At 40.2% G+C, this 15,926-nt stretch overlaps 1 protein-coding gene across 5 annotated transcripts in view; it reads left to right on the forward strand.

Annotated features, from left to right (window-relative positions):
* CFAP70 (cilia and flagella associated protein 70) overlaps nucleotides 1–15,774 on the forward strand; it is a 107,787-nt gene extending 92,013 nt beyond the window's left edge. For all 5 annotated transcript variants that reach the window (XM_073019060.1, XM_073019059.1, XM_073019057.1 and 2 more), the window contains 2 exons: nucleotides 13,331–13,378; nucleotides 15,481–15,774. In XM_073019060.1, coding sequence (XP_072875161.1) covers nucleotides 13,331–13,378; nucleotides 15,481–15,561 — 129 coding nt within the window. In that variant the 3' untranslated portion in view covers nucleotides 15,562–15,774. The remainder of the gene's footprint in view (nucleotides 1–13,330; nucleotides 13,379–15,480) is intronic.
* The last annotated feature ends 152 nt before the right edge of the window (nucleotides 15,775–15,926 follow it).

Consider the following 15,926-nt stretch of genomic DNA (forward strand, 5'->3'; position numbering starts at 1 on the left):
AAAAAAAAAAGGACTCATATACCTTTGGAAACTGAAAACATGCTTGTAATTAATAAGTCAATGAAGAAACCTTGTGACACTTCAAATATGAAGTCTTCTGTGCTAGGCAGAAGTCTAAAGATGGCCCCCTCCCATAAGATTAATCTATTAAACACTAATGTAGGTACTGCTGTGAAATGATTTTGCAGATGTAAATAAAATACCAAATCAGTTGACCTTAAAATACAGATATTATCTGGGTGGACCTGACCCAGTCAGGTAAATCTTCTTTTTTTTTTTTTTTTTTTTTTTTTTTGAGACGGAGTCTTGCTCTGTCGCCCAGGCTGGAGTGCAGTGGCCAGATCTCGGCTCACTGCAAGCTCCGCCTCCCGGGTTCACGCCATTCTCCTGCCTCAGCCTCCCGAGTAGCTGGGACTACAGGCACCCGCCACCTCGCCCGGCTAGTTTTTTGTAATATTTAGTAGAGACGGGGTTTCACCGTGTTAGCCAGGATGGTCTCGATCTCCTGACCTCGTGATCCACCCGTCTCCGCCTCCCAAAGTGCTGGGATTACAGGCTTGAGCCACCGCGCCCGGCCGTAAATCTTCTAATAGCAGAGTTTTCTCTGGTGATGGGGGCAGAAAGGAAGTCAGATTTGAAACACAAGAATCATTCAGTATAGCATCTCTGGCTTGAATATGGAGAAGGACCACATGTCAAGGAATGTGGGTGGCATCTAGAAGCTAACAGCAGCCCCTGCTGAGAGCCAGCAGGGAAATAGGGACCTTATAGGAACCTACAAGCACAAAGAACTGAATTCTACTAACAACCTGAATAAGCTTGGGAGTACAGTCTTCTCCAGAGCCTGCAGATGAGAACCCAGCACAGATGACACCTTCATTTTGGCCTTGTGAGACCCTAAGCAAAGAACTAGTTGAATAATGTCAGACTTCTGATCTATGGAAAATGTGATATGATAAATGGGTGTTATACACAGCAGTAGAAAATTAGGCCTTGTAGTAGATTTTTATAATAATGGTCCCCATTTAATTATGCTGTCATGTCCACATCTTTTGCAGTGTTATATTGCCACTCACTCCCGTCAAGAGATGGAGTCTCTCATTTCTCCACCCCCTTGAATCTAAGCTAAACTTGTGATTTTCCCTGACCAGTAGAATATGGTGGAAGTGACATTGTGTGAATTATCAGAGGTTAGGCTTTTAGAAGCCTTCAGCTACCACTCTTGCTCTCTTGAAACTGTGGGACCACTGTGCTGTGAAGAAGCCCAGTTTAGCCTATAGAAGGCTATAGGAGTCCACATGGAAGAGAACTGAACCACTCCAGCCAACAGCCAACATTAACTGCTATTTGAGTAAGGTTTTCTTGGATCCTTAAGTCCTAGCCAAATAGTCATATGACCTCAGCTGCATGAGTGATCTCCGGGAAAACCAGCAAAACAGTCCAAGTTACCTGTAGAATTTTGAGAAATAACATATTGTATTTTAAGCCATTAAGTTTTGGATTGGTTTATTATACTTCAGTAAGTAACTGAAATGAGGCTGAATAAAAGCAAAGCCAATATATATTAGAATTATGGGATAAAATTAAAGCAATAAATAGAGGGTAATTTATAGCATTAAATACATATGTTAGAACAAAGATTGAAAATCAATGAATTAATTATTTAAATAAATAAAGTAGTAAAGGGAAAGTAAGGAAACCCAAAGAAATAATTGAGAAAATGATAAGGAGTAGAAATAAATGAAAATTTCAACAAAGACATAATAGGATTAACAAAATTATGAGCTGTTTTTTGCAGAGACTAGTGAACAGACAAACCTCTTGCGTGACTAAGAATTTTGTTTAAAATGGGAAGACACAAATAATATTAGCAACAAAATGGAAACTAAATTAAAATCATTGGCTATTCTTATTCTATTAATTATTTTAAAAAACTAAATCATTGGCTAAAGTTAATACCCATTCATGACTTTTTATAAAAACAAACTAGCTTTTTTAAAATCTGAAACTACATGTCCCAAAATCTAAACTATTATATGTAATGGTGAAAAGTTAGAAGCATTCCTTTTGACGTCAGGAACAAGATAAGGAAAATGTTGTCACTTCTACTTGAAACTATACTGGAGGTTCCATTAAGGCAATAACACACATACATACACACATAAAAGAAATGGAAGGTAAAAGGATTAGGTAGAAACCCAAGAAAATCTACAAGCAAACCGAAATATGTAATAAAAGAGTTCAGTACTGACATGGTAGATAATAAACTAACAATGATGGTTACTACACAGGGCAGTCATTGGGGAACAGGGTGTATAAGGAGACAGGTGGAAGCAAAACTCAATGTATGCTTTATTATATCCTTTTGACTTTTGAATAATATAAATGTAGTCAATGAAGATTAACACAAAGAAGTGGATGGACAAAGCTGCTGGATAAAAGATCAATATAAAAATAAATGTCGGCTGGGCGCGGTAGCTCAAGCCTGTAATCCCAGCACTTTGGGAGGCCGAGACAGGCGGATCACGAGGTCAAGAGATTGAGACCATCCTGGTCAACCCGGTGAAACCCCGTCTCTACTAAAAAATACAAAAAACTAGCCGGGCGAGGTGGTGGGTGCCTGTAGTCCCAGCTACCTGGGAGGCTGAGGCAGGAGAATGGCATCATCGCAGGAGGCGGAGCTTGCAGTGAGCGAGATCCTGCCACTGCACTCCAGCCTGGGCTACAGAACGAGACTCTGTCTTAAAAAAAAAAAAAAAAAAAAAAAATCAATGTCATCAAAATCAGGAATAATCAATTTGAAAGTCTGATTTTTAAAATCCCATTCAAGACCTGTGTGGAGAAAATCACAAGACTGCACTGTAAAAGAAAATCTAATAGAAAGATATGCCATGTCCATGGGCAGGAAGTTTTGATGACATAAAGATGAAAGTTTTCCCTAAATTAATATCTAAGTTTAAGGCAATTCCAATAAAAATAATAACACAAGATTTTCAAGGAACTTGATGAGATAAAATCCTAAAATTCAGTTGGTTGAATAAAGGCCAAAAAAAAAAAAAAAAAAAAAGCTATGACAGTATGGAAGAAAGAGTAAGGAGGAAGGGCTTTCCTATTAAATATCGAGCCTTATTATGAAGCTGCAACAATTAACACTGAGTGCCATTAGTGTAAGAGTAGGTAAGTGAAACAATTGGCAGACAGAAATAGACCGACATATGTATGGAAACTTAGGTTTTGAGTAGATAGTATTTAAAAGTAATTGGAGTTTTCTGGAAATTTACCATGATGCACTTCCTCTAGCAATTTGAAAATGAGTGTGCACAAGTTATTAATTACAGCATATTGCCATTGCAAAATAATGGAAACAACCTAAATGGAGTTCATTTATTAAGCATGGGAGAATGTTTACATAAATTATGGTATATTCACATAACGGAATACTATGCAGCTGAAAAAAATAATGAGGAAGATCTCTATGAACTGATGTGGAATGATTTTCAGTTTATATTATTCAGTAAAAAAAGTGAAGTGCAATATTTTACCACCTTTTGTATAAGAAAGAAGGAAAGGCCGGGCGTGGTGGCTCAAGCCTGTAATTCCAGCACTTTGGGAGGCCGAGACGGGTGGATCACGAGGTCAGGAGATCAAGACCATCCTGGCTAACACGGTGAAACCCCGTCTCTACTAAAAAAAATACAAAAAACTAGCCGGGTGTGGTGGCGGGCGCCTGTAGTCCCAGCTACTTGGGAGGCTGAGGCAGGAGAATGGCGTAAACCCAGGAGGCGGAGCTTGCAGTGAACTGAGATCAGGCCATTGCACTCCAGCCTGGGCGACAGAGCGAGACTCCGTCTCAAAAAAAAAAAAAAAAGAAGGAAAAAGAAGAAAATATACACGAATCTCTTCTTTAGTGCAAAAAGAAGCACAGGAAGGATAAACCAGAGATTAATGAGAGTAGATTCTACAGGACATGAGTGGGCATGGGTAGAGGAGGGAGGAAATGAGGGGAATGATACTGTGATTGTCCCTATTTGTAGAGTTCTGACTTTTGGGACCATGCTAATATTTAATGTATTTTTTAAAAAAGAAAATCAGCAAGAAATGGGGAGACCACATAATTACGTACAAACAAAACCAAATAAAATTGTATTTCAAGTAAATAACGTAATTACACTGACAATGCAGAAAAATAATTAACTCGTGGTACTTTTGAAAACATTCTTTGCAATGTAGACTAATACATACTATGTATCAGGCTAAAGAGAGAAAAAAACCTTTATACACATTTAAAGTACAGTTTTAGGCTTCATTTTTGCAGAGGCATGAGTTAGCAGTTCTGAAATTACTAGGTATTCTATGATTTAACAAATAATTATGTTGTGGATAATGGGAGTCACATTTTTCACTGTGCTTCAAAGGAAGTTACAAATGTGGAAACAAGAAGGATAGAATAACCTTGTAGTGGTGAATTAGAATGGGAGATACTGATAAGAGCTCCTTGTTTGATAGATTAAATAGATACAGGTATAAATAGGTAGAAATATATGTGTATTTATAGAAATATATTCATATGTGTCTAAATACCTATGTCTCAAAAATAAATAGTGGTGGCAGGGGCCATAAGCACATCCAATGCTCAGGTCTTGGTTTCTAAATCCATTTAAGAAATAGGGCATTTGTCCACTTTAGAAGGAAAGGGTTTGTCGGGGGACCGGAGGCTTCTTGGAAGATGGCCAAAAATTCCAGAACTAGTGCCCGGAAAGTGAAAGATGAGTCTGAGATGTCTTGTTGAGTCAGAAAGTAAAAAATGTTGAAAGAAAGACTGGCACATATCAAAACGGCATAGGGAAAAAATAAAAGAAACAGGAACTAGCTTAAAGTGGGGACTCCCGCTGGCTAAAACAAGGATAATTTGAGCATCCAAATATATAATTGTAGAAAAGGATTACAAATAAGAATCTATGAGCCCACCGTGATATAATTAAACAAATAAGTGGTGAGAGAAAGGAAAGCTTACGGTCAAAGGCCAACTGCTAAATGTATGAAGAATTATGGAATTGGAAAATCGCAATTTGGAAACCATCACAATAGATTCAGTGGACAATCATCAATGTATGCTAAAATTATGGTTGAAAAGTTCAAGGAGGCCGGGCGCGGTGGCTCAAGCCTGTAATCCCAGCACTTTGGGAGGCCGAGATGGGCGGATCACAAGGTCAGAAGATCGAGACCATCCTGGCTAACACGGTGAAACCCCGTCTCTACTAAAACTAGAAAAGAACTAGCCGGGCGAGGTGGCGGGCGCCTGTAGTCCCAGCTACTCGGGAGGCTGAGGCAGGAGAATAGCATGAACTCAGGAGGCGGAGCTTGCAGTGAGCTGAGATCCGGCCACTGCACTCCAGCCTGGGCGACAGAGCGAGACTCCGTCTCAAAAAAAAAAAAAAAAAAAAAAGAAAAGTTCAAGGAGTAAGAGAATATTTCATAGTCTCAAAGTATCTCCTCACAAAATACTTACTAATTACAAAGGGGACAATAGTAACATTAGAGTAGAAAAACCTGGCAGATAGCAATGTAATAAAGTTAACATCACAAGTATTGAGATAAGCATCTTGTGCTTCCTCATATGGTGCACTGAGAACACAGCATTTTTATGGTATTCCTGTTAAATGTTCATAACCTGATGTGATTATGAGGGAACATCAGACAAACATGAATTGAGGAATAGTTGACAAAATAGTGCTCTGTATTTTTAAAACAAAAATGCCAATATCATGAAACACAAAGACTCAAGAACTATTCCAGATTAAAAGAAACTGGAGACATAAATAATGAATACAATGCGTGGTCTTGGATTTTATTTTCTTATAAAGTACATTATTGGGTTGGGCATAGTAGCTCATGCCTGTATTCCTGGCACTTTGGGAGGCCAGTTGAGCCCTGGAATTTAAGAACAGCCTGGGTGACATTGTGAGACCTTATCTCTACAAAACATTAAAAAAAACTAGCTGGGCATGATGGCACCATGTAGTCCCAGCTACTTGGGAGGCTGAGGTGGGAGGAGGATTGCTTGAGCCCAGGAGGTCGAGGCAGCAGTGAGCTGTGTTCACACCACTGCTCTCCAGTCTGGGTGATACAGCAAGATCCTGTCTCAAAGAAGTGAATGAGTGAATGAAGAAATGAATGAATGATATTATTGGAACAATTGGAAAAATCTTGATAAGGTCTGTAGATTAGATAATAGTATTCTATCTATACTAACTTCCTGATGGTGATAATGATACTGTGATTATATAGGAGAATATCCTTGATTTTAGAAAACACACCCTAAAGTACTAAAATTGAAGCATATCTCTAATTTACTTGTAAATGTTCAGGAAAAGTTAGGTGTGTGTTTATATAGATATAGACACACATATATACTTTAACTTTTCTATATATTTTTAACTTTTCTATATTTTTCTAACTTTTATACACACACACATACAGTAATCACTCCTTGTACCCCAGGGATATGTTCCAAGACCCCCCCAGTGGATACTTATAGCAAAGGATAGTACTGAATCCTATATATACTATGCATGAATTTCTTTTCAAAAATAACTATTAAATTTTTTTTCTAATAGCCCACAGGTGCTACTAAATATTCACAATTTCTTTTTCCTTCTTCACAATTTCATGGATAAAAGATAAGTTCATACCACAGATCTCAGCAACCTTACCACACAATTTTTTTTCTTTCCTGATTAAGTCAAGAGCTTTCACCTTTTCATGAAAAGGAAGTACTTTATGGCTTCTCTTTGGCATATCCAAATTGCCAGCATCACTACTTTTGTGCTTTGAGTCTGTTATTAAAGTAAAATAAGAGTGGCTTGAATACAAGCACTGTGAGATCGTGACAGCTGAACTGATAACGGAGAGAGTTATGAAGTGACTAACTGGCAGGTAGCGTCTACGTGGGGATATACTGGACAAAGGGATGACTCATGTCCTGGGAGGGATTGCACAAGATTTCATCACGCTCCTCATAATAGCAGTGTGCATTTTAAAACCTATGAGTTGTTTATTTCTGGAATTTTCTATGTAATATTTTCAGATCTTGGTGGGCTGAGGTTGACCTTGGGTGAGTGAAGGTGTGGAAAGCAAAACCTCAGATAAGGGGGACTACTGTATACATATATTTTGTATATGTATACAGTACATGTATTCCTTCCTGAGAGAAGGAAGAGAGAACTGTTTTTGTAACTTTTATTTAATCTGAAATTGTCAGAAAAAATTTTAGATACCCCTTAAAATAATGCAGATTGACACCACACTACACACGCACTAGAATAGCTTAAATCAAAAAGATAAGCCAGGCATGGTGGCTCATGCGTGTAATCCCAGCACTTTGGGAGTCCAAGGCAGGCAAATTGCTTGAGCCCAGGAGTTTGAGACCAGTTTGGACAGCATGGTGAAACCCCCTCTGATATGATTTGGCTATGTCCCTACCCGAATCTCATCTTGAATTGTAACCCCCACAATTCCCACTTGTTGTGGAAGGAACCAGGTGGGAGGTGATTGAATTATGGGGGTGGCTCTTTTCTGCACTGCTCTCCTGGAGTGAATGAGTCTCACAAGATTGATGTTTTTAAAAACGGGAGTTTCCCTACACAAGCTTCTTTTTGCCTGCTGCCATCCACGTAAGACGTGACTTGCTCCTCTTTGCCTTCCACCATGATTGTGAGGCCTCCCCAGCCACTTGGAATTGTGAGTCCAGTTAAACCTCTTTCCTTTGTAAATTGCCCAGTTTCTGGTATGTTTTTATCAGCAGCATGAAAACTGACTAATACAGTAAATAAAAAATAAAAAAAATTTAAAAAATACAAAGATTAGCCAGGTGTGGTGGCGGGTGACTATAGTCCCAGGTGCTTGGGAGGCTGAGATGAGAGAATCACCTGATCCTGGAAGGTTGAGGCTGCAGTGAGCCCCTGTGATGGCACCACTGCACTCCAGCCTGGGTGACAGAATGAGATCTTCTCCCAAAAAAAAGATAGACAATGCCAAGTATTAACAAGGATGTGATAAACTGGAATCCTCATACATTACTGATAGGGTTGTAAATTGGTACAACACTTTGGTAAACAGTTTGTCAGATTCTAAAAAAGTTACATATATTTACCATATGTCCCAGCAATTCTACTTCTCTATATCTAGCTAAGAGACATGAACACATATGTCCACACAAAAATTTGTATACGAATTTTTATCACAGCATTTAATAATAGCACAAAACTGGGAACATTTTACATGTCCATCAGTGAATGGGTAAACAAAATGAGGAATATTTACACAATGGAGTACTACTCAGCAGTTAAAATGAAATTCTGATTCATGTAATAATATGGATAAACCTCAAAAATATTATGGTAAGTGAAAAAAGCAAGGCACAGAAGACTATATATTATTTGATTCTATTTACTTGAAATAAGGAAAATAGATCAATGGTTGCCTGGAGCCAAAGGTGAGGATGGAGAGTAAGTGCAAACAGGCATGAAAGAACTTTTTGGAGTAGTAGGAGTCTTCTAACACTGGATTGTGCTGATGCTTGCACAACATAACATTAAAATTAGTGAATTTTATGGCATTTAAGGTATGCCTTAATATAGCTATTTTTTATAAAGACACTATATAGCACCTGCAAAATGAGAAACAGATGGATTCTTCACTAAATGGTGATAGGACAACTGGCTACTATCCACATTAAAAAAAAAAAATTAGTTCCTTACCTCACACACCACACACAATTCCAACTGGTTTAAAGACCTAAGTTTTTTTTCTTAAGAGATAGGGTCTTGCTCTGTTTCTGAGGCTGGAGTGCAGTGCAGTGGAATGATCCTGGGCTCAAGGGATCCTCCTGCTTCAGCCTCTGGAGTAGCTGGGACTACAGGCATGCACCACCACTCCTGGATAATTTATTTTATTTTATTTTATTTTGTGTAGAGACAGAGTCTCACTATGTTGCCCAGGCTAGTCTTGAACTCCTGGCCTCAAGTAATCCTCATGCCTCAGCTTTCCGAAGAGCTGTGATTACAGGCATGAGCCTCTGTGCCCAACCCTAAAGATCTAAGATCTGAGTCTTTTTTTTTTTCGTTTTTCTTGAGACAGGCTCTTGCTCTGGTACCCAGGCTGGAGTGCAGTGGCAGGAACACAGCTCACTTGCTGCCTCGACCTACTGGGCTCAAGTGATCCTACTGCCTCAGCCCCCCAAGTAGCTGGGACAACAGATGTATGCCACCACGCCTAATTTTTTCATTTTTTATAGAGACAGAGTCTCACCGTGTTGCCCAGGCTGGTCTTAAACACCTGGGCTCACGCAATCTTTCCCCCTCAGCCTCTCAAAGTGCAGGGATTACAGGCATGAACCACTGCACCCAGCCCTGTGCCCATTTTAAAATCAGATTGTAGAGATTTTCCTTATTGTAGCAGCTGTTTATATAACCTGGATGCTAATCCTCTGTTATAAATTCTGCAAATATTTATAATAAAGTCCTTAAACTTTATTTTAGTGTCATTTGTTATACCTGAGTTTCCAACTTTAAAACTGTGGGAAAATCACTTGAGCCTGGAAGGTTGAGGCTGCAGTGAGCTGTGATTGTGCCACTGCACTCCAGCCTAAATGACAGAGCCAGACCCTGTCTCAAAAAAGAAAAAAAAAAGGAGGGGGAGGGGCATGGGGGACAACATAGGAATATGCAGTTTGCTAATGTGGGGATTGTAAAAGTTAATACATGTATGAGAAGAAGCTCTGTGTCACTAGTAAGCATAAGAATGCAATTTAGGCCGGGCGCGGTGGCTCAAGCCTGTAATCCCAGCACTTTGGGAGGTCGAGACGGGCGGATCACGAGGTCAGGAGATCGAGACCAGCCTGGCTAACATGGTGAAACCCCGTCTCTACTAAAAAATACAAAAAAACTAGCCGGGCGAGGTGGCAGGCTGAGGCAGGAGAATGGCGTAAACCCGGGAGGCGGAGCTTGCAGTGAGCTGAGATCCGGCCACTGCACCCCAGCCTGGGCCACAGAGCCAGACTCAGACTCCCTCTCAAAAAAAAAAAAAAAAAAAAAAAAAAGAATGCAATTTAGAATAATGATGTGGCAGAAATTCACCGCCATCAGATTGGCAAAAATTTAAGTATGGTATTAGCACTTATCGGGGGAACCAGCCCCCAGTATTTCAATGTAGGTTCTTTTCTATTTTCCCTAAGTGTCAGCCGGTCTGAGAAATAAAGGGAAAGAGTACAAAAGGAGAAATTTTAAAGCTGGGTGTTTGGGGGAGACCTCCCATGTCGGCAGGTTCCGTGATGCCCCCTGAGCTGCAAAACCAGCAAGTTTTTATTATGGATTTCAAAAGGGGAAGGGTGTACAAATAGGGTGTGGGTCACAGAGATCACATTCTTCAAGGGGAATAAAATATCACAAGGCAAATGGGGGCAGAGCGAGATCACAGGACTAGGGCGAAATTAGAATTGCTAATGAAATTTCATGTCCCACTGGGCACACATTATCATTGATAATATCTTATCAGGAGACAGGGTTTGAGAGCAGACAACTGGTCTGACTAAAATTTACTAGGCAGGAATTTCCTAATCCTAATTAGCCTGGGGGCCCTACAGGAGACTTATTTCATCCCTTATCTGCAACCATATAAGACAGACACTCCCAGAGCAGCCATTTTAGAGACATACCCCTGGGAATGCATTCTCTTTCTCAGGGCTGTTCCCTCCTGAGAAAAAGAATTTAGTGATATTTCTCCTATTCGCTTTTGTAAGAAGAGAAATATGACTCTGTTCTCTCTGGCCCCCAGGCAGTGAGGACCAATAGTTATCTCCCTTGTTCCCTGAAAATTGCAGCCATCCTGTTCCTTTTGGATGCCCAGATTTCATATTGTTCAAACACACGTGCTCTACAAACAATTTGTGCAGATAACGCAATCATCACAGGATCCTGAGGTGACATACATCCTCAGTTTATGAAGATGACGGGATTAAGAGATTAAAGATAGGCATAGGAAATTATAAGAGTATTGATTGGGGAAGTGATAAATGTCCATGAAATCTTCACAATTTATGTTCACAGACTGCACTAAAGACAGGTGTAAGAAATTATAAAAGTATTAATTTGGGGGAACTAATAAATGTCCATGAAATCTTCACGATTTATGTTCTTCTGCCATGGCTCCAGCTGGTCCCTCCATTCAGGGTCCCTGACTTCCTGCAGCAAGCACTGATGAAGATTCTCATAATTGCAATTGGATGTAAATTGGCACAACCACTTTTAAGTACAATGTGGCATCATTTAGTTATATTATTGTCTACAATTTGGCAATGCAATAGCTAGATATAATCCTAAGAAAAATACAAGAAGATATGTACAACATCTGTAATCCCAGCTACTCAGGAGGCTGAGGCAGGAGAATCGCTTGAACCCAGGGGGCAGAGGTTGCAGTGTTGAGATCGCGAGAGTGCTGAGATCGTGCCATTGCACTCCAGCTTGGGTGACAGTGAGACTTTGTCTCAAAACAAAAAGAGGAAGGAGAAGAAGAAGAAGGTAAGTACAAGTATGTTTACTGCAGCAGTGTTCATGATAGCAGAAAAATTATTTTTCAAAATTGTTTTGGCCATTCTGGATCTTCACATCATTTGGGCCTCTGCCTCCTTGTGGCAGGAGGGAAACAAAGTAATAGTGGTAGGAAGGGAAGGTGTGCTGGAAAATGCTGCTGGCAATTCAGTGAACTTCAGGTGGGAACATTTCAAAGTGTAGATTTGTAGGAAGTAAGGGTTTAGGGTATGAAAGTTTTGTGAACTAGTAAAACTTTCATATGGACTAGCATTAGTCAGAAAATTGGACTAGATATTCCCCAGGTCCCCTTCAGACCTGAACATTCTGTGGTTATTACATATTTAAGCTTTACTAAGTGACTTTGGATATTCTAAGTTAGTTACTATGTGACAAACTCAAGAAGTAGAATAGTGGATTCATATTATCTCATTTAACTTCTGGAGGAGTGCTTCATGCAAAGAATAATATCAGCTGGGGGGAGTAGTGTTCTTATCTCATATCCAGATCTTCATAGAAGTAATTCTGATACCTACTTTTTCTAATTCCTAGAGACAGAGTAATGTAGTAGTTAAAAACTTGGACTCTGGAGTCAAACTGCATTGTTTTAAACCTGGCTCCTCTACTTACTAGCTTCATAACCCTCACAAGTTACTTATCCTCTCTGTAAACTGGGAATAATAAATAATAGTAGTTATCTCCTAGGTCTTGAGGATTAAGAATGAACTTTTTTTTTTTTTTTTTTTTTTTGAGATGGAGTCTGGCTCTGTCACCCAGGCTGGAGTGCAGTGGCCGGATCTCAGCTCACTGCAAGCTCCGCCTCCCGGGTTTACGCCATTCTCCTGCCTCAGCCTCCGGAGTAGCTGGGACTACAGGCGCCCGCCACCTCGCCCGGCTAGTTTTTTGTACTTTTTAGTAGAGACGGGGTTTCACCGTGTTAGCCAGGATGGTCTCGATCTCCTGACCTCGTGATCCGCCCGTCTCGGCCTCCCAAAGTGCTGGGATTACAGGCTTGAGCCACTGTGCCCGGCAAGAATGAACTTAAAGCACTAAAAACAATATCAATAATGAAAACAATGTAAATCACATAGTATGGACTGGTAAGTGTTAATTATTATTAACAGAATGGTTTCAATCCTAAGAGGAACAAATGACTCATGGTGCTTTCAAAAAGGTGAGAGGCCAGGTTATCTTTAAGCTTTTCAAAATGAAGGAGGAATTTTTTTCCTTTTTTTTTTTTTTTTTTTTTTTTTGAGATGGAGTCTCACTCTGTCGCCCACGCTGGAGTGCAGTGGCACAATCTCAACTCACTGCAACCTCCACCTCCTGGGTTCAAGCGATTCTCCTGTCTCAGCCTTGCGAGTAGGTGGGACTATAGGCACGTGCCACCAAACTCAGCTAATTTTGTGTATTTTTAGTAGAGATGCGGTTTCACCGTGTTAGCCAAGATGATCTCAATCTCCTGACCTCGTGATTCACCCGCCTCGGCCTCCCAAAGTGCTAGGATTACAGGCATGAGCCACTGTGCCCAGCCAGGAGGATTTTTTTTTTTTTTTTAAAAAAACCTTTTTCTCCCTACCATCTTTCATTTGCTAGCTTTCCCTCTGAATTCAGAAGTTTTAACTGGAAGGTGTAGAAGCCTCTGCCTTAGGTGTAGGTGCCTCTGCCTTAACTGAGGCAATGTATTTTCCTTACCATAATGTTTATGACCTGTCATCATCACCAGCTGCTGTCCTTTTTTTCAGGTTGGGCGGCAATTAGAAGCTGAGCAGGCCTACAAGTACATGATTAAGGTATGACACAGATGCCTCTGTCATTTGCCTGCCCCATGTTGAGGGTGGGAAATTAGGAGGGAGGTACTGGCTTAATTCAGGACTTTCATAATGTGAATATTTTTCTAGAGGCTTTTCTTACCATCTTTGCCATTGTTGTGGGGCTGCTGGGTTTGTAATGATAACCTATGTATTATCATGGGTGATCTTTCTTTCAACTCTTTAGAGAGAATATATAATAGTTAATAGAAAAGTAGCCTGGGAGTCAGTCAACCTGAATTATGATTCTGGTTTTGCCATTAACTTACTGTGTTAATATTGTGGGCTTCATTTTCCTCGTGTAATATGTAGGGGTTGGTCTAGTCTAGGGGGTCAGCAAACATTTTCTGTAAAGGGCAAAATAGGAAATTTTGGGGGATTTGTAGGCCAAATAGTTTGTTGCAACTACTGAACTCTGCACTTGTAGTACAAAAGCAGCTATAGATAATACATAAGTGAATGGCTGTATTCCAGTACAATTTTATTTATAAAAAAACGGGTAGTGGCTGGGCACGGTGGCTCACGCCTGTAATCCCAGCACTTTGGGAGGCTGAGGTGGCTGGATCACAATGTCAGGAAGTGGAGACCATCCTGGCTAACGGTGAAAACCCGTCTCTACTAAAAATACAAAAAAATTAGCAGGGTGTGGTGGCTGGCACCTGTGGTTCCAGCTACTCAGGAGGCTGAGGCAGGAGAATGGTGTGAACCCGGGAGGTGGAGCTTGCAGTGAGCCGAGATCATGCCACTGCACTCCAGCCTGGGCGACAGAGCAAGACTCCGTCTCAAAAACAAACAAATAAAAAACAGGTAATGAGCTGGATTTGGCTCATGAACAACCCCTGGTCTGTTCTATCAGTTACATATACATATATATTTTGAGACAGAGTCTTGCACTGTTGCCCAGGCTGGAGTGCAGTAGCACGATCTTAGCTCACTGCAACCTCCACCTCCCGGTTCAAGCGATTCTTGTGCCTCAGCCTCCCAAGTAGCTGGGATTACAGGTATGTGCCACCATGTCCAGCTAATTTTTGTATTTTTAATAGAGACACGGCTTTGCTATGTTGGCCAGGCTGGTCTCAAACTCCTGGTCTCAAGTGATCTGCCCACTTCAGCCTCCCAAAGTGTTGGAATTACAGGTGGGGGCCACCATGCCTGGCCTGTTCTATTGGTTATGAATTCCAAGTAACTTGACTTGAAAGACAGTGGTTTAAACAAGTTAGTTTTTTCTCATCTAATGAAAAGTCCAGGGCTCATACTGCAGCTCCACAATGTCATCAAGGAACCCAACATCTATCTTTGTGCTCCACTAATTGTAGCATGCAGTTTCTATCCCTCATAGTTGCAAGACAGCCAGTGTAACTTGCTATCATATCCATGTCTCAGGCAAGATAAAGAACAATAAGGGAAAAAGGAAAAAGGGGCCATGCTACTTCACTTCCCTTTAAAGGACTTTCCCTAAATAAAGGGCTTCTCCAGGTGTCCTACCCAATGACTTTAGTTTACATTTAATTGGGCCACAATTGGTCATGACTACCTCTAGCTGCATGGGAAGCAGGAAAATGTGGCTTTTTAGCTGATTGCATTGCTGCCTTGAAAAGAAATTAAGATTTTATTACTAAGAAAAAATCGGTATTCAGTAGGCTCCTAGATGCCTCTACTACATATCTAGATTCTAAAACTAAAACCAGATCTAATATAAGCCTATGATTTCTGTCTCTGATTCCCTGATATCACTTGTCAGATGGGAATACTATGCATTAGCCAAGAGATGCTGGTAATAATGTGAACACTTTTTAAAAATAAAAAAGTAGACTTTAATGAAGTTATCTTACAAAAAAATGTACAAATCATGACTGTTCAAAGTGCTTGATGAATTTTCACAAAGTAAACATATCCATGTAACCAGGACAAGGTTCTAAGGTCTTCTACTGGAGTTTTCATGAAGTAGGGAATATAGGAAGAGCCAATTCCATCCCCGGGAACTATGTTCTTTAGCTGTAGCCCCACAAAAGAGGGGTCTTCAAAGCCACATAAAGTATATCACATATGACATATATATTTCCCTTTCTTTCTCTTTCATGTAGCTGAAATTGAAAGATGAGGCTCTGCTTGCAGAGATCCACACACTACAGGAAACAGTTGGCTTTGGAAATCCATCTTTCTGATACCCCTCCAGCTGAACAATTTTCCGTATGAGACTCTGAGTTCCTTTCCTTCCCAGAGAGTTTCACCATATGAAGTCTGGAGCTGGAGAACGAAAAAATCTTCACCATAAACAGAGACCCATTCATTTATTTCCATTGGCTGTTGTTACTGGATGTTTTACTGGTTGACAAGAAACTGGGTCACAATAAAAAATGAAGATATGAAACTCAAAATTCATCAGTGTGGTTCTGGAGTTAACGTATACTGAATTATATGTAGGTATTTAGTTATATAAATAACTATAGTGTAATTGCTATAATTATATGGCATATATATACATATAATAAAATTAAGGTATAGTGGGGTCATTATTAGGGTTTCTGAT

The sequence above is a fragment of the Chlorocebus sabaeus genome, chromosome 9 (assembly GCF_047675955.1).
Source record: "Chlorocebus sabaeus isolate Y175 chromosome 9, mChlSab1.0.hap1, whole genome shotgun sequence".
Taxonomy (NCBI): domain Eukaryota; kingdom Metazoa; phylum Chordata; class Mammalia; order Primates; family Cercopithecidae; genus Chlorocebus; species Chlorocebus sabaeus.